The sequence below is a fragment of the Saimiri boliviensis genome, chromosome 17 (genome assembly GCF_048565385.1).
Source record: "Saimiri boliviensis isolate mSaiBol1 chromosome 17, mSaiBol1.pri, whole genome shotgun sequence".
NCBI classification, from domain to species: domain Eukaryota; kingdom Metazoa; phylum Chordata; class Mammalia; order Primates; family Cebidae; genus Saimiri; species Saimiri boliviensis.
In genome coordinates, this window is record NC_133465.1 from 45,916,302 (window position 1) to 45,935,866 (window position 19,565).

At 46.2% G+C, this 19,565-nt stretch overlaps 1 protein-coding gene across 2 annotated transcripts in view; it reads left to right on the top strand.

Annotated features, from left to right (window-relative positions):
• WIPF2 (WAS/WASL interacting protein family member 2) overlaps nucleotides 1-15,181 on the top strand; it is a 64,530-nt gene extending 49,349 nt beyond the window's left edge. For both annotated transcript variants that reach the window (XM_039476848.2, XM_039476850.2), the window contains exons 6-8: nucleotides 4,359-4,568; nucleotides 7,707-7,808; nucleotides 9,050-15,181. In XM_039476848.2, coding sequence (XP_039332782.1) covers nucleotides 4,359-4,568; nucleotides 7,707-7,808; nucleotides 9,050-9,090 — 353 coding nt within the window. In that variant the 3' untranslated portion in view covers nucleotides 9,091-15,181. The remainder of the gene's footprint in view (nucleotides 1-4,358; nucleotides 4,569-7,706; nucleotides 7,809-9,049) is intronic.
• Nucleotides 15,182-19,565: the final 4,384 nt, after the last annotated feature.

Below are 19,565 nucleotides of genomic sequence, written 5' to 3' on the forward strand. Positions count from 1 at the left end.
TTCTTTTGCAAATTGTATTTTAGGGACTGGAGTTCTGGCTCTGTCACTTGAAACAGTCTTAAAACTGGATCTGACAGCCCAGAAGCTTATTGGAGGAACCTGGCTGGGATGGGGGAAGGAGACAGAGGAACCAAACAGATCACTCTTGTCCTCCTCTATTTTTGCCATTCTGGGTTGTCTCATTGCTGTCACCTGCCTAGTGTCTGGCTGGTGTCGAACCTGGCTGGCCCTGTCTACCTTGCTGCCCTGGCCTAGGAATAGATAGAAATTCTCAGGGTCTTGAGCAATCTGGGTTTTAGGGAATATTTTTGAGGGCTGAAAGAAGCTTCTGTTCTTAAAGAGCTTTGGTTTGAGTAGGTTTGGAATGAAAACAAGGCTCAGATCTGCTGGGAGGTAGAAGATTTCCCTTTAATTATTGCATCTATTGGCCCGTTTCTACTTGAACAAAGCTGGGAGAGTGAGGAAGAATTGACATTCTGAGTGTGTCTTATGGGAAGCAAAAACATTTATTGGGCTTGTTGTGTCAGATCGTGTGTGTATGTGTGTGTGTTTATGTATGTTATTCCATTACTGTATTACATGCTTAACTAAAGTCACTACAGAAATTCTGACAGTAAGCAGGAGGAATAGGAAGATAATCTTTTTTTTTGAGACAGAGTCTTGCTCTGTCACCAGGCTGGAATTCAGTGGTGCGATGCTGGCTTATTGCAACCTCCGCCTCCTAGGTTCAAGTGATCCTCCCACCTGAGGCTCCAGAATATCTGGTACTGTAGGTGTGCACCACCATGCTTGGCTAATTTTTGTATTTTTTGTTTATTAGAAGTGGGGTTTCATCATGTTGTCCAAGCTGATCTCAAACTCCTGGCTTCAAGTGATCTGCCGGCTGCCTTGGCCTCCCAGAGTGCTGAGATTACAGGCTTGAGCCACTATGCCTGGCCAAGATACCGTTTTATTACTAAAAAAAGTTTTATCTGTTAAGCTGAGTAGTCTCTTCATGTACTGTTTAGGTAACAACTATTTGTTGGGCCATGTGCTATCACACATGCCTGTCTGTAGTCCCATCCCAGCCCTTTGCTGAGGTGGGAGCATTACTCGAGCCCAGGAGTTTGAGGCTACAGTGAGCTATGATCTCACCACTGCACTTTAACCTGGGTGACAGAGTGAGACCCTGTCTCTAAAAAAGAAAAAAAAAATTGAACGTGACCTAGATATCAAAAGACGCATTTCCAACACACTGGATTGTAAATCTGGTTGGGAAGATACTATGCAGAATATTGGGTGTTATGAAAAGCAGTGTGGGGGAGTGGAAAGAGCAGATATGTGCCAAGCCTATTTTTATTTGATCTTTGACCTTAAACAAATAACCCGAGTCCCAGTTTTCTCATTTGTGAAATGGGGATAATATTAAATACTTTGTAGGTGTGGCTGTAAGACTTTTTTTAAAGATTTAATACACCTAAAATGGTTGGAACATAATAGATACCCAAGAAATGGTAGCTACTATTATTGTTAGTACAGAGCATAGGAGTAAGACCATTTAAACACATGAGAATGTGTTATATTTGGGCTGGGTGTGGTGGCTCACGCCTGTTATCCCAGCACTTTGGGAGCAAGGTGGGTGGATTACCTGAGGTCAGGAGTTCAAGACCAGCCTGACCAACATAGTAAACCCTGTCTACTGAAAGTACAAAAATTAGCCGGCCATGGTAGTTCATGCCTGTAATCCCAGCTATTCAGGAGGCTGAGGCGCAAGAACTGCTTAAACCCAGGAGGCGAAGGTTGCAGTGAGCTGAGATTGTGCCAGTGCACTCCAGCCTGGGCAATAGAGTGAGACTCCATCTCAAAAAAACAAAAACATAGGCCGGGCGTGGTGGCTCAAGCCTGTAATCCCAGCACTTTGGGAGGCCGAAGCGGGTGAATCACAAGGTCAACAGATCGAGACCATCCTGGTCACCATGGTGAAACCCTGTCTCTACTAAAAATACGAAAATTAGCTGGGCATGGTGGCACACGCCTGTAGTCCCAGCTACTTGGGAGGCTGAGGCAGGAGAATTGCCTGAACCCAGGAGGGCGGAGGTTGCGGTGAGCCGAGATCGCGCCATTGCACTCCAGCCTGGGTAACAACAGCGAAACTCTGTCTCAAAAAAAACGTAAAAACAACAAAAAAATAATCTATTATGTTCCAGTCATATTGCCATTTCTTTTTTTTTTTTGAGACAGAGTTTCACTCTTGTTACCCAGACTGGAGTGCAATGGCGCGATCTCGGCTCACCGCAACCTCCACCTCTCCTGGGTTCAGGCAATTCTCCTGCCTCAGCCTCCCGAGTAGCTGGGATTACAGGCACGCGCCACCATGCCCAGCTAATTTTTTTGTATTTTTAGTAGAGACGGGGTTTCACCATGTTGACCAGGATGGTCTCGATCTCTTGACCTTGTGATCCACCCGACTCGGCCTCCCAACATATTGCCATTTCTTCACACATGCTTTTGATGTTACCTTGTACTTGGTGGCAAATTTTCATCTTTTAAGAGTGAATTTAATTTTTGGAAATGACCAAAAAGTAGATTCAGACATAGGTATGAATATTTTCATTGGTGGTGGTGGCGGGGTGACCTCAGAAATGAAATGTGACCATCACGTAATAGTGTTTATAGCTGTGTCTGATAAACTTGATTTGGAGGCAGTTCCAAAGGAGGTGTTTGCAATGTTTGAGCAATGAGACTGTTACTGGACATATGTAACTTCCCACGATGAATCTGCTGTACATAATTTGAAAATAGCTCGTCGATATTAGAGTAAGTGACATAGCCTATATATGCTGTGGGACAGCAGAGGTGGAGGGACTCAGAAGAAAATGGATTACTTTGGGAAAGCCTTTAGACCAGGAGTCCCCAAACTTTTTACACAGGGGGCCACTTCACTGTCCCTCAGACCGTTGGAGGGCCGCCACATACTGTGCTCCTCTCACTGACCACCAATGAAAGAGGTGCCCCTTCCTGAAGTGTGGTGGGGGGCCAGATAAATGGCCTCAAGGGACCGCATGCGGCCCACAGGCCGTAGTTTGGGGACGGCTGCTTTAGACGATGGGACTTGGACTGAACCTTGAGGATAGGTAGGATTTGGTAGAGGGGAATCACAAGAGCAGAGCATATAATTTGGTTTATTCAGCAAACATTGAGCACCTGCTGTGTGCTGTAAATTTGGCTGAACTTGGGAAACCAGAGGGAGGAACTGCTCTGACGTCGAGTACACAGTATACTGGGGAAAAAGTACATAGAATAAATAATTATCACAGTCTATTAAAGGGGTACATACACACGCTGCAATGGAAGTGCAAAAGAGGGTACCTAACCCAGCCTGGCAATAAGGAGGAAAGAGGAGGACAAGCTCAGGCTGATGGGCACGGTAGAGTACTGTGTAAGCAAGGCTTTGAGACTTTATTTATTTATTTGCTTATTTATTTATTGGAGATGTAGTCTTGCTCTGTTGCCCAGGCTGGAGTGCAGTGGCACAATCTGGGCTCACTGCAACTTCCACTTCCCGGGTTCAAGTCATTCTTGTGCCTCAGCCTCCTGAGTAGCTGGGACTACAGGCATGTGCCACCATGCTGGGCTAATTTTTTATATTTTTAGTAGAGACAGGGTTTCACCACGTTGGCCAGGCTGGTCTCAAACTCCTGAGCTCAGGCAGTCCTCCCTCCTCGGCCTTCCAGAGTGCTAGGATTATAGACATGAGCCATCATGCCCAGCCAGGGTTTGAGACTTTATGATTTAGGCAGTGCAAAACCTTTGAAAAGGCTGAACGTAGTGTTTCATGCCTGTAATCCAAGCACTTCGAAGGCCAAGCGGGGGCGGATCACCTGAGGTCGGGAGCCCAGCCTGCCCAACATGGTGAAACCCTGTCTTTTTTTAAAAAAAAACAAAACAAAACAAACCTTTGAAAAAACTTGATTAAGTTTTTAGGGAGATTAGTGATTCGGTGTTATGCAAAATGAATTTGGAGGGGTAAGAGATGAAGCAGAGAGAACATTCGGAAGGTTTTTGCAGTAGAACAGGCTAAATTTAAGAAAGACCTGAATTAGAATTGTGGAGGAAGGCATGGAAAAGCAGGGAAAAAAAATCAAGAACAAATAAGAGTTGTTGACTGACTGGTAGGAAATGTAAAAAGGCCAAGCATTTATTCTGAATGTTGGTATCTGGAAGAATGGTGATGTATTCAAGTAATAAGGATGAGGGGGAACCAGGCAGTGTGAGCCTCTGTGGGGCATGTTACTCTTTTAGCTCATGTGTTTCAAGTCGTTCTACAGCCCCTTGCCATCTCCACATCCAAAACTAACTACTTTGGATTTTAATTGCAGCTCCACCACCCCCACCACCTGTAATCCGAAATGGTGCCAGGGATGCTCCCCCTCCCCCACCACCATACCGAATGCATGGGTCAGAACCCCTGAGCCGAGGAAAGCCCCCACCTCCACCCTCAAGGACGCCAGCTGGGCCACCCCCTCCTCCTCCGCCACCTCTGAGGAATGGCCACAGAGATTCTATCACCACTGTCCGGTCTTTCTTGGGTGAGTAGCTAGCTATCTGTAGTCTCATGGTTCCTGCATTGACTTCACTCACTCCAGTGCCATGGCTGCCAGATGGCCACCACAGAGCAGGAATGGCCACATGGGCTCCTTTGTTCGCAACAGTTCCTCTGCTGACTTTATCCACAGATGTATGGGCTATATTCATTGACTTCCTTATCTTTATGTGAATTCTAAGCATGGATGCTTTGGAACAGATTGAAGTAAAATCAGCAAGTGTTGTGCTAACTCTAAAACCACTACAAAGATCAGTTTTTGTGGCTAGCTTTTAGGTCAGAGATTCTGTATCTTGAAGATTATTCAGACAGGGCTTATGTATCCTCCTAAGAAGGAGAGTTCCTTTCTGGCTCTTCAAAAACAAAACACTTGATTGTTCTTGGAATTCTTTTTTTTTTTTAATTATTTTTTGTAGAGACTAGGTCTCACTCTGTTGCCCAGGCTGCTGTCAAACTCCTGGGCTCAAGCAGTCCTTCAACCTTGGCCAAAGTGCTGGCCAAATAGCCATGTGAGCTATCACACCCAGCTTCTCCTTGGAATTCTTGAAAAAATATAAAAAAGTCCCATGGTACATTGCCTGGAAAGAAGAAAGAATAACAAAAAAATATTAAAGAAAAAAGGAGGCCGGGCGTGGTGGCTCAAGCTTGTAATCCCAGCACTTTGGGAGGCCGAGGCGGGTGGATCACGAGGTCGAGAGATCGAGACCATCCTGGTCAACATGGTGAAACCCCGTCTCTACTAAAAATACAAAAAATTAGCTGGGCATGGTGGCGCGTGCCTGTAATCCCAGCTACTCAGGAGGCTGAGGCAGGAGAATTGCCTGAACCCAGGAGGCGGAGGTTGCGGTGAGCCGAGATCACGCCATTGCACTCCAGCCTGGGTAACAGGAGCGAAACACCGTCTCAAAAAAAAAAAAAAAGAAAAAGAAAAAAGGATCGGGTACAGTGGCTCATGCCCGCAATCCCAGCACTTTGGGAAGCCAAGGTAGGAGGATTGCTTTGAGCCCAGGAACTCAAGACCAGCCTGGGCAACATGGTGAAACTTCATCTCTTCATCTCTCTAAAAAATACAAAAATTAGCTGGATATGGTGGCACACACCTGTGGGCCTGTGGTCCCAGCCACTGCACCCCAGCCTGGGCAACAGAGCAAAACTCTGTTTCAAAAAAACAAACAAACAAACAAAAAACTTGCTGGGTGCGGTGGCTTACACCTGTAATCCCGGCACTTTTGTCGGGAGTTCAAGACCAGCCTGCCCAACATAGTAAAACCGCATCTTTGCTAAAAATATAAAAAAAATTATCTGGGCATAGTGGCACACATCTGTAATGCCAGCTACTTGGGAGGCTGAGGCAGGAGTATCGCTTGAACCTGGGAGGTGGAGGTTGTAGTGAGACAAGATCATACCACTGCACTCCAGCCTGGGTGACAGAGCAAGACTCCATCTCAAAAAAAAAAAAAAAGATCAAAAGCAAAACCCAAAACATTACTCAACATTAATCAAAAGCCACTAACTAACTAACTGTGTTATTTTGAGGGTGTCATGTTACTTCTCTGGGCCTCACTTCGTTTATTTGTAAAATGAGGTTGACTAGTCAGAAGTGTATCAGATTAACTTTCCAAGATTATAAATGTTGGGGGCCCTACCTAAGAGATTCTGATTCCTTAGTTCTGGGATGTAACCCTAAGTAAAGGTTGTCCAGAGGCTAATGTTAGACCTCTCTGTTGAGGACCTCTGGAAAATCTCTAAAAGGTCCCTTACAGCCTTCACACTCTAGATTTTTTTTTTTTTTTTTTTAATTTTAAATACAGGGTTTCGCCATGTTGGCCAGGCTGTTCTTGAACTCCTGACCTCAGGTGATTCGCCCGCCTCGGCCTCCCAAAGTGCTGAGATTACAGGCATGAGCCACCATGCCTGGCCTAGATTTTTTTTTTGAGACAGCATCTTGCATTGTCGTCCAGAGTGTAGTGTAGTAGTGCACAGCTCACTTCAGCCTCAACCTCCCAAGCTCAACAGATCCTCCCACCTCTCCCTTCCAAGTATCTGGGACCGCAGGTGTGTGCCACCATGCCTGGCTAATTTTTTTTTTTTTTTTTTTTGAGGAGGGGAGATGAGGTTTCGCTATGTTGCCCAGGCTGGTCTCAAACTCCTGGGCTCAAGCTACTCGCCCACCTCAACCTCCCAAAGTGCTGGGCTTATAGGCGTGAGCCACCATGCCCAGCCTCTAGATTCTTCAATGGTTGCTGTCCTTACCTACCCCATCCTTCATGTTCTGGTCTGTTCCTTTTATGTAGACCAGGGTTTTCAATTTAAAGATATATCCTTATCGTAGAAACCTTTGGGATGTGATCAAGACACATGTATAGAAAATTTGAGCCTTCTTATGGAGCAGCCATAGAAAGTAGGAGTAGAAGCCATGAGATGGCTGTCCCAGGTGTAAAAGTGAACATAACATGGGCTGACAGGGAATTATCGGGTCAAATCTCTCACTAGCTGGAGATGAATATTCCCATTTTAAATTAATTTCTACCAATTTCTGGATTTAGTTCAGTTGTTTTCCCATGGTGACAGCCCCTAAGTTGTTATTAAAACAGAATTATATTTCTTTCTGCTACCATGTAAATAGCTGGGGTCCTTTCCTGTTCTGTCCCTGATTTGGTGGAAAGGTTTAAAGATTCATCTCAGGCCAGGCATGGTGGCTCACACCGGTAATCCCAGCACTTTGGGAGGTCAGGTGAGCAGACTGCCTGAAGTCAGGACTTTTGAGACCAGCCTGGACAAGATGGCTAAACCGTGTCTACTAAAAATACGAAAAACTAGCCAGGTGAGGTAGTGGGCACCACTGCACTCCAGCCTGAGTGACAGAGACTCCATCTCTTTAAAAGAGAATGAGCTCAAAGATGCACTGCTTAGTACAGAGAAGTTTAGATACATGCTCTGTGCATGCAAGGCACATGGGGTGCTGCTGCTGCTGTTCTCAGGGCTGTTGGTTTGGTGGTGTGGTAGGTCCTCAGAGTACCTCAGAATGCCTGAGAGATTAGCACGTGGGGAGGGTCGAAGTGGTCAGAAGCCTGTGGGAGCACAAGCAAGGATGTTAGGAATTCATACTCTGTTCTTTTCGCAGACGATTTTGAGTCAAAGTATTCCTTCCATCCGGTGGAAGACTTTCCTGCTCCAGAAGAATATAAACACTTTCAGAGGATATATCCCAGCAAAACAAACCGAGGTGAGAAGAGTAGTAAAAAGGTTTTTCCATAATTGCATAGCACGTAGAATTTGTGTGTTTTCTTAGGTTAAAATTTGCTTCTTGCTAGGTGGAGTGGCTCACGCCTATAATCCCAGCACTTTGGGAGTCTGAGGCGGGCGGATCACGAGGTCGGGAGTTCAAGACCAGCCTGACCAACATGGTGAAACCCCATCTCTACTAAAAATACAAAAATTAGCCAGGTGTGGTGGTGCATGCCTGTAATCCCAGCTACTCAGGAGGCCGAGGTAGGAGAACTGCTTGACCTGGGAGGCAGAGGATGCAGTGAGCCGAGATCACACCACTGCACTCCAGCCTGGGTGACAGAACAAGACTCTGTCTCAAAAAAAAAAAAAAATTGCTTCTTATCATCTTCATTGTCGGCTCACTCTAACCTCTGCCTCCCAGGATCAAGTGATTCTCCTGCCTGAGCCTCCTGAGTAGCTAGGATTACAGGTGTGTGCCACCATGCCCTGCTAATTTTTGTAATTTTAGTAGAGACTGGGTTTTGCCTTGTTGGCTAGGCTGGTCTCAAACTCCTCACCTCAGGTGATCCGCCTGCCTCCCAAAGTGCTGGGATTACAGGCATGAGCCACCATGCCCTGGACTCTCATCTTCATTTTCTTTTTTTTTTTGAGACTGAGTTTTTGTTCTTGTCACCCAGGCTGGAGTGCAATGGCGTGATCTCGGCTCACCGCAACCTCCGCCTCCTGGGTTCAGGCAATTCTCCTGCCTCAGCCTCCTGAGTAGCTGGGATTACAGGCAGGCGCCACCATGCCCAGCTAATTTTTTGTATTTTTAGTAGAGACGGGGTTTCACCATGTTGACCAGGTTGGTCTCGATCTCTCGACCTTGTGATCCACCCGCCTCGGCCTCCCAAAGTGCTGGGATTACAGGCTTGAGCCACCGCGCCCGGCCTCATCTTCATTTTCTTAAGCAAAATAATAAAACCTAGTCCCCAGATTTTAAAGGTTAGCTTAAAGAACTTGTCTCTCGGCCGGGCGTGGTGGCTCACGTTTGTAATCCAAGCACTTTGGAGGCCAAGGCAGGTGAATCACCTGAGGTTGGGAGTTCAAGACCAGCCTGACCAACATGGTGAAACCCTGTCTTTAAAAAAGAAAAAAAAAAGAACCTGTCTCTCATTTTAGGAATGTGTAGGTTGTTCAGAGTCTGGTGGATGACCTCTATGTGTGTGGTTTTTATTTTGTTGTTTTTTTTTTCAGCTGCTCGTGGAGCCCCACCTCTGCCACCCATTCTCAGGTGAAGCCTGGCTTGGTTCTGTTCCTCAGGAAAAGGATGGACCTTCTCTTCTTCTCAGATGGTCCCTTCCATTCCCCTGAAACCTGCATGAGAGCTCCTAACATGTTTCTCCAGTGCAACCAACCCCTAGACTCCAAGCATCCTCCCAGCTCACCTCCATCTATGCATCTCGTCTCTGGATTTGGTGATCGGACTCTTTATATTGACAATAGGATCTCAAACCCTGCATCCATCCTTCCTCCAGCAAGCCCTGCTAGCCACGAGGAACAAGTTTCCATGTCTCCTGCTTTTCTCTTGGGGAAAGGTGCCTTGTTGTGATGAATTAACTCGTTGGGGCAGGGTGGAGAATGGTAGCCCTCCCTTCTCCTGTCCACTGTGGGGGATGCTTGGCAGATATATTGTATTTCATCATTTCGGAGGCTGGCATGACCAGGACTTATGGGTGGGAGGGGAGCATTTTTAGCGAAGCAAGAAAGGAGTTTGCCGAGAAGTGATCTGTTTTAAAGGTCAAATTTGGAGAAAGGGCAAGGAAATGGGTCTGCTTTATTTTTAGAAGTATTTTGTTTTTGTTTTCACCTGCGGTCCCCTGCCCCCCGCCCCCTCCTGCCCCCCGCCCCCTGCAGGGATAAGTTGGGTATAAACACTAAATACTAATCAGTTGAACTTAACATTTAATAAAAAAAGAGGGTGAAATAAACTGAGGACCATTTTAGAACTAGTCACTTCTCTGCAGCAAAGGGACCAGGAGCCATTTGAACCCTCTGGGACCCTGCCGCCCCACTGCCTCAGGATGCTTGGCTGAGGGATGTTTTTCTCCCGCTTACCACCCATGCCCTCAAAAGAAAAGTCACATTTTGTGGAGGGCATCATTCATTCCTGATTCACAAACCCCAAAAACCTCTGGTGGGAGATAGGAAGATAGGGCGTGAGCCTGGGCTTTACCTCAGTCTTGAGTCTGCTTCAGTCTTTTGACTGGCCCTGAAGTGGTTGGTGCCCCTTTCTGTCCTTCAGCCCCTGGAAGGTGTTCCAGGATAACAAATAAGGGCAGGTTGAAGCCCCTCATGGAAGGAGCTGGCTTTGTGGGGATGCAAAGGACTTTAAGTCCTGCCGGTACTGTTCACAGCCCACCTGACTGAGCAGACTCTTCCTGTTCCTTTCGCTACCACCCTTGCCTTCCCAGGACTGCACAGTTTAACACAGCAGAGTACAGAAGGGTGAGGAAGTAAGCAGAGGCTTTATTCAGGTATTCCTCTATGCCAGGAAGCACAGACTTTGAGGTTTGCCTCAGTTCGGTAGATCTTCCCTGCAGCCAGCCATAGGTTGTTTCTTTGTCTTCCAGGTCCTAGTTAAAGAGCACAGAAAAGGTGGAGGTCCCCAGTCTAGGTAGGAATTAGACTACCTAGACTAATTGGATGATTGGGTGAGGACTTCTTTTTATCCAACAACAGGATAGAGCTCCTGGGCTCAAAACACCAGATGCTTTGGTTTGCTAGAACTCTTGCCACGTGTAAGGCCGCTTAGAGTGTGGCATGAGAACGAGGAGACCATGGCTACTCTTTGAAATGGATGGGGAAAATTAACTTAACAATTTAATCACATCACAGGCTTAAACTGTCTTAGGGACCTTTCCAGTTGACCGGGTCACAGGCTAGGGATCTGTGCATGGTGCCGGGTGGAATCTAAGTCTTCCCAGCGCTAGGTGAGGGAGGGCTCAACGGGGGTACTGTGTATGGGGTCTGCTGTCCTTTACCATCCCCTGGACCACATCAACTCTGGGACAGACCATGTTTAGGTCTGTCACCAAACTGTTCCTAATCGTTCTTTATGTATCATTCTTCCTTCTAATCTGTTAGCAGTTATCTCCCAGAAGTATCCCTAGCATCCTGCAGTAAACAGAACTGCCAGGTGTGGTGGCTCATGCCTGTAATCTCAGCACTTTGGGAGGCCAAGGTGGGCAGATCACCTGAGGTCAGAAGTTCGAGACCAGCCTGTCCAACATGGCGAAACCCTGTCTGTACTAAAAATACAAAAATGAGCTGGATGTGCTGGTGTGCACCTGTAGTCTCAGCTACTGGGGAGACTGAGGCATGAGAATCGCTTGAACCTAGGTGGCAAAGGTTGCAGTGAGTGGAGATGGCGCCACTGCATTCCAGCCTGGGTGACAGAGTGAAACTCCAACTCAAAAAACAAATTTAAAAAACCCTAACAGAGCGGCCGGGCGCGGTGGCTCACGCCTGTGATCCCAGCACTTTGGGAGGCCGAGGCGGGTGGATCATGAGGTCAAGAGATCGAGACCATCCTGGTCAACATGGTGAAACCTGTCTCTACCAAAAATACAAAAAATTAGCTGGGCATGGTGGCGTGTGCCTGTAATCCCAGCTACTCAGGAGGCTGAAGCAGGAAAATTGCTTGAACCCAGGAGGCAGAGGTTGCGGTGAGCCAAGATTGCGCCATTGCACTCCAGCCTGGGTAACGAGAGCGAAACTCTGTCTCAAAAAAAAAAAAAAAGAAAAAAAAACCCTAACAGAACTGAAAGGGGATGCTAGTAGAGGGAAAAGAGAGTACAAGAGTTGATAACTGTGCAGAGTTCCAGGGCAGATACTGACAAGTGACTGAACTTCGACTGTGAAGTCTTCCCATTTATTTTTGAAATGGGAGTCAATGCCTTTGTACAATATTATCGGAGTGTGTCTTTTTTTTTTTCCTCCTTTTACTCAGACATAGAGCATCACAATATCACAGTAAAGCCAAACCCCAGCTTTTCACTGGGGCTGATATCATCCTCCCCATGACCTGCTGCCCCTCATATTCCACAGTACTTGGACTGTCACATGGGTATTGATTGTATACTTGTCTTGGTCTCATGCAAAAAGGCCTGGGTCTAGATCTAGTCAGATGGATTTTCTTTTTCAGAGCATGTTGATGACACAATACCTGTTTAAATGTCTTTGCCTTATACATTATTTGGTCCCATTGTTAATAATAGATTTATTACCATGTATATTTACTACTGAAGATGGGAATGTGATCTGCATAGTTATCGGTCTATTTTGTATGTTGTAAAAAGCTTCTAGGTTTAAGGTTGCTGGCTACAAGAGCACTAAAACTCCTCACCGTTAAACTGCTCTTTTTATCTGCTTGTGGGAATGTTGTCTCTTCTGTGGAAGATTGGGTGGTCTCATGTTGAGGCTGTTGCCCAGTCCAATTAACTCCCTTGTCCCCTTCCAGAAGGAAGAGACATTGCCCAACTAAGCACTAGGAAGCTGTGTTAAAAGCCCTTGTATGGGTTTGATTTAGTGATGTTTTTCCCTAATGGGTAAAACTTTATAGTTTCTTACTGCCCTGACTGGGAAGCAGGGCGGTGGCCTCCAGGTTTTTAAATGAGCTAGACGCCTCTCTTCCCCTTCTCTGGTCACCGAACCTGGACCAAAGCACTTTGATATTCCAGGTGTGATTTCCTCTGTGGTGGGGATTTGCTCCAGCTGCAGAGCCCCATCATTTTCACAGCCTAGGCCAGCAGAGTGAGAACCTAGGGCTACCCTATTTGACGGATGTGCGGCTGCTGTCTCCAGGAGCTCATCCCAGCCCTCCTAACTGGCAGCGGCAAGGAGACCCGTCACCAGCCGTTGCACTGGGGAACTCCCTCACCGCATGGCTTCCCAACTTGAATCCCAGATTTACCTCCAGGGAGAGGTGAGAAAAAAATTGTAAATAGACTTGCTACAGAGCAACTCAGGGTTGGGGTGTGTTTTAATTCTCCTGATCACTTGAAATAATCTGTAGGCCGAGTGCTTATGGGAGTGGGGGAGAAGTGCGACTCCAGGGTCCTTCCCTTCTGTGAAGCTCTGGGGGTGGAGTGTGGGCATCTGAGGCCCTATGATGGCACTACACTGAGCTGTCTGTCCTTCCGGAAACCCAACCTGCAATCAACTGCAAATCAAATTCTTCACATTCCAGTTACAGTCTTTCTTTCCCCATTGAATCTCAGTCCCTGGCCCTGTGGCCTAGGTGGCTTTCTGTTAAGCTACCCGAATTTAGGGAAAGGGAGGGGAGAAACGAGGGTCATTACAACTCTGCCTTCAAGACTTATCTCTTAAAAGGAAACAAAACTACAACCACCATCAAAACCACACGCAAGAAAAAAAAAAAAAGGATAACTTGAACCGAAGGAAGGGTTTGGTTCCATTCAACTCCACATTCATTGTGCCTTTACTTGTGTTAGATTTCTGTGCTTTCTTCCTCTCGCTCTTTGAAGCAATTAAACTCATCCTTGACAATTGCTGTTTCTTTCTACTCTTGTGTCTGGCAACTTAGTGGGTTCCTTCTCTAATTGTCTTAAATTTTATTCCACTGGTGGCAAGTGGGGCCTAGCCGCCTTTTCTCCTGTCTAATCTTCGTCCTTTCTCATGGTGCCCTGCATGGAAGTCACAGTCAACACTGAATAAATGACCAGAATGACACGTGTGTGTGCGTGTGTGTGTGTGTGTGTTCATCTGTCTGCATGTGGATCTATTTCTTTTAAAAAATAATTTATTGTATGATTTATTTTGGAGTTATATTCTGATTACAGTGCTCCCTCTCCCAAATACCATTAATTTCTTTTCCCCCTCTAAAAATGTGTAAAATCTGGTCTCAGGTTGGATTCTTTAGTACATTTACTTCTTCTGGATGCCGTGCAGTTTAATTAAACCTTGCTTAAAAACAAAAAGTGAAAATTGTGTACTCTTGTCTGGAATACTGCCTCAAGTGGTGGCACAGAGAGGGGAGAAAACCTTTGCTTCATAATTTGGGTAAGTGCAGTGGTTTGATTCCAGGTCTCTTAAAAAAGTAGATCTACTGACTTGGGCAGACTCATCTACAGCTTCCTGGGGGTCTTCTCTCTCCCCCTCCTGCTGTATTTTGAAAATTACAGTTCTAGTTGACCATGCTTGAAGGCTGACCCCTGTAATTCCAGCACTTTGGGAGGCCAAGGCAGGTGGATCACTTGAGGTCAGGAGTTTGAGACGAGCCTGGCCAATATGGTGAATCTCCATCTCTACTAAAAATACAAAAATTAGCTGGCATTGTGCTACTCGGGAAGCTGAGGTAGTAGAATCGCTTGAACCCAGGAGGCAGAGGTTGCAGTGAGCTCAGATCATGCCACTGCACTCCAAAAAAACCAAAATTACAGTCCTAGTTACTTTTGCTGACCAGGAGATTCTGATGGTCCTTATTTTATTCATTTATTTTTATTTTTATTAGCGACAGGATCTTGTTCTGTTGCCCAGGCGGGAGTGCAGTGGTGTGATCACAGCTCACTGCAGTCTCCCAACTCCCAAGCTCAAGTGATCCTCCCACCTGTCTGCCACATAGCTGGGACCACAGGTGTGTACCACTATGCCCGGCTAATTCTGAAAATTTTTTTGTAAAGATGGGGTCTCCCCATGTTGCTGAGACTGGACTCAAACTCCTGGGCTCAAGTGATTGTCCCACCTCAGCTCAAAGCTGGGATTACAGGCATGTGCTATGGTATGTGGCCAGTCCTTGTTTTGTATTTCCACTTAACTCCCCTTTGCCCATGATTTCAGGGAACCAAGGAGGCTTCCGGGCCCTGTGACCTTTTCCTTGAATCTCTTACAATTCTTTCTACCTGTGTTGCATGGCAGATTCTCAAATTGAGTAAAGAGTGAGGACAAAGCATACAGAATGTATGTATTGGTTTTTATGTGGGTGTTGACTGTTTTTCCTTACTGCTTTTTAAGCTGAATCTTGGCTGATTTTCTTGAACTTTGACTTTAGGTATAAAAATTCAACCAGACATTCTCTCCTTACTGTGGTCAGCTGACATCATAACCACTAAGGCTTAATGAGCTTAACTTGCACTTTCATCACTAGCAAAGGTCTTGAAATTATTTCTCTTACTGAGTCATAATGGGTGTGTGTATGAATCACTCTTACATAATTTAGATATAAAAACCTATGAGGATGGTGGGGGAGGGGGTGGATAAAGGACTCCTTTCATTTTTATCCGTACTTCCCAGATTGGCTGAATCCCTGATTATTTGACCCATCATTGTTATTAATATGATTAATAAACTACCTATTTATTGATTGAATTGTTCCTCCTGACTTGAAATAGCCTGCAAATGGAGCCTGCCTAAATGACCTTCAACTTCCTAACCCTGTAATTCATTCTGTCTTATTGGGATGGTATTGCTAGAGCAGGCATCCCCAAACTACGGCCGCATACGGCCCCCTGAGGCCATTTATCCGGCCCCCTGCCGCACTTCAGGAAGGGGCACCTCTTTCATTGGTGGTCAGTGAGAGGAGCACAGTATGTGGCGGCCCTCCAACAGTCTGAGGGACAGTGAACTGGCCCGCTGTGTAAAAAGTTTGGGGACGCCTGTGCTAGAGTATGTGTGTGTCTACACACACACACACACACACACACACAAAAGGATGCCAGACAGGTTCTTCCAGTGTGATTTGATTCCTTCTCCATGATACTGTGTATGAGTTAGCAGTATCATACTAGTTTCCTCCCTCCATTACCAAGGCAGAGCTGCTTCCGATGAATGTGCCTCTTAAGTATTTCCCAACCCAATCTAACCATGAACTGAGCAACTCACTGGAAGGAAGCTGCCTGTCTCCACCTTCCTAGTACTCTGCAGAGGGAGGTAAAGGAACTGTGAAAAATGAACTAGAAATATGTCAACCTCAGGATTCTGACTGCCTCAGAGGATAACTGGGGAAATGCTTTGCCTCTGACATCACTGGAGCCCAGTCTGGATTATTTTCACACATAATTGAATTCATTCTTCACTCCTAGGCTTAGGGGTGTGAGACTTAAAGGACCATACGCTCTCTAGCCACAAGTGTTTATGCAAAGGGTGGATGTCCACTTGACAAGAATGGTCCTTTCCATTCCTTCATTTAGCAAGCACTTATTGGACACTTTACTCTGTACCAGGCACCTACAATATGAAAATGAAAAGTCTTTTTTTGCCAGGCACAGTGGCTCATGCCTATAATCCTAGCACTTTGGGAGACTGAGGCAGGTGGATGACCTGAGGTTAGGAGTTTGAGACTAGTCTGACCAATATGGCGAAACCCCATCTCTACTAAAAATATGAAAATTAGGCGTGGTGGCAGGCGCCTGTAATCCCAGCTACTCGGGAGACTAAGGCAGGAGGGTTGCGTGAATCTGGGAGGTGGAGGTTGCAGTGGCCTGAGATTGCGCCACTGCACTGCAGCCTGAGCAACAGAGCAAGACTCCGTATAAATTTTTTTTTTTTTCCTTTTGGAGATGGGGTCTTGATATGTTGTCCGAGGCTGGCCTCAAACTGGGTTCAAGGGATCCTTCCACCTCAGCCTCCTGAGTAACTGGAATTACAGATGTATGTCACTGCGCATGGTTAAGACATGGTCTTTGATTCCAAGGAACTCAATAGTTTAGACTTCAGGACAGCTACCAGGAGAAACCTATACAGGGTATTAACAGGCTTTATAGAAGTTAGCAGGGAAGACGGATGGGGAGTGGCATTCCAGACAGAGGAAACAGCAAAAACAAAGGCACAGAAGCAAGAAACAATATGGTGTCTATGTATCATGTTACTGGAGGATCACTATTAGTGCAAAGGAAAAGATTCAAGTAGATAACCTTTCAGTCCTGACATTCTGTGATTATTTGCCTGCTTCCACTGTGGTCATTTACTTCTGTGGGCTTTTCTTGGGCTACTGCTATATTTTCTTGGTGTTTTCATAGGCTCCAACATGCACGCTAAGTACTCATACCTTCCTCTGCTGTCTCCTTGTAACTGAGGTAGGTTGTTTACTATAACCATTCCTTAAAACTGGCTGGACATACTTTACCATTTCAGGTTATTTTATTTTATTTTATTTTGAGACGGAGTTTTGCTCTTGTTACCCAGGCTGGAGTGCAATGGCGCGATCTCAGCTCACTGCAACCTCCGCCTCCTGGGTTCAGGCAATTCTCCTGCCTCAGCCTCCTCAGTAGCTGGGATTACAGGCACGTGCCACCATGCCCAGCTAATTTTTTGTATTTTTGGTAGAGACGGGGTTTCACCATGTTGACCAGGATGGTCTCGATCTCCTGACCTCGTGATCCACCCGCCTCGGCCTCCCAAAGTGCTGGGATTACAGGCTTGAGCCACTGTGCCCGGCCCATTTCAGGTTATTAAGCGCAATTCTTAGATGCTCATGTTATAAAAATATGAACAGTGAAGGCTGCTTCCTGAGTTCTGCTGTCCTATTAAGAGATCAGAAATACTATCTAGTCCTTTTAAAAGCTTCCATTTTGGGCCGGGCGCGGTGGCTCAAGCCTGTAATCCCAGCACTTTGGGAGGCCGAGGCGGGTGGATCATGAGGTCGAGAGATCGAGACCATCCTGGTCAACATGGTGAAACCCCGTCTCTACTAAAAATACAAAAAATTAGCTGGGCATGGTGGCACATGCCTGTAATCCCAGCTACTCAGGAGGCTGAGGCAGGAGAATTGCTTGAACCCAGGAGGCAGAGGTTGCGGTGAGCCGAGATCGCGCCATTGCACTCCAGCCTGGGTAACAAGAGCGAAACTCCGTCTCAAAAAAAAAAAAAAAAAAAAAAAAAGCTTCCATTTTGGCCAGGCACGGTGGCTAATCCCAGCACTGTGGAGGCTGGGGGTAGGGGTGGGGGGCAGATCATGAGGTCAGGAGTTCGAGACTAGACTGTCCAACATGGTGAAACCCCGTCTGTAGTAAAAATACAAAAATTAGCCAGGTGTGGTGGCTCAGGCCTGTAGTCCCAGCTACTAAGGAGGTTGAGGCAGGAGAATGGTTTGAATTCAGGAGGTGGAGGTTGCAGTGAGCTGAGATTGTGCCACTGCACTGCAGCCTGGGCGACAGAGCAAGACTCCGTCTGTCTCAAGAACAAAACAAAACAAAACAAAACAAAGGCTTCCATTGTAATTCTCCATTCATGGCAGCCCACTCTCTTCACTTACGGAGTTTTCAGCTGCTAAAAAGCCTTCACAAAATATACTCCACCATCTCTTCCTGTTTAGAGCCCTTTATCTAATCATCCCCCTATGTTAAAGGCCCAAGAGTTTGATTTTCTGTCAGAGTTCAGAGTTCAAATTCTAGCTCTTCCACTTACTAGTTGTGTGACCTTGGGCAAGTTTACTCAACTCTCCTCTACTGTGGTTCCTTCATTTGTCAAATGAAATAATACCAACTTCGGGTGGGCACGGTGGCTCATGCCTGTAATCCCAGCACTTTGAGAGGCCAAGGCGGGTGGATCACGAGGTCAGGAGTTCAAGACCAGCCTGGTCAAGACGGTGAAATGCCATCTCTACTAAAAATACAAAAAGAATTAGCCAAGCATGGTGGTGTGCGCCTGTAATCCCAGCTACTTGGGGGGCTGAGGCAGAAAATCGCTTACATTTGGGAGGCGGAGGTTGTAGTGAGCAGAAATCAAGCCCTTGCACTCCAGCTTGGGTGACAGAGCGAGAGTCTCTCTCTCTTCTCTCTCTTTCTCTCTCTCTCACACACACACACACAAAACACCACCAATTCAACTTCGTGGGGGTGCTTGTGAAAATTAAGGCGATGTAGGTAAAATACTGAGCACGTTCTCTGGCATACACTCAAAGCCCTCAATATTGGCTCTCTTCATGAGCTAGGTACCAATTAACTGGTGATCGTAATATTGTTGCTTTCCTCTTTCTAGGCTTTATGGCTGTGTTTTATTTGTTACTGAGAGGTAAAAGATAAATGTTTACCATGACCTAGAATTGGGTTCTGGCCTTTAAAAAAACCTGAGGGTTAGATGAGTTACTGGCTTTGGAAGCTGGCCTCCAAATTACTGCTCTAATTTATATTTTTCATTAAAAGCTCAGCTTGCCTCTTCCATATAGCCGTTTCTCTGGCTCTGAAACCCTAGTGTTTCGCCATAAAAGATTTTAAAATTAAGGGGTCATAATTCTCGCCCCACGAAGTGTGGATTAATGGTAAGAAGGTGCATAGAACATAATCTAACTTTGAACGAAATAAAAGCAAAGAGTTGGCTCTGTTTCTCACCTTTGAAGTACAAATCAAGAGATACTATGATGAAGCATAGTTTTTCTTTATATAGCTGTGTAGAACTTTTATCAAAAAAAACCACTAATTCAGGCATCAGGAGATCTGGATCCTACGCTCTTCACTGTCACCAAGACGCTGTGACCTCTAACCTTGTATGCAGGTTTGCTTTGTGCCTTCCGGGGTTGAGGTAAGTAAAGTGCCTAGCATCATACCTGGCGCACAGAACCGCTCCCCAAACGGTAGGTATCATGTAGTAGTACTGAAAATCTAGTTCATCGGGACCATGCAAATGGGTACCAGTGAGAAGGGGAACCACATCTTGACACTTCCAGTCGAAGGAAGAGCGCGGAAGCAGAGTCGCGCGACAGTAAAGACTACGCCTCCCGCCGTGCTTTGCGGCGAGGCCGTCCCGCCTTACCCAG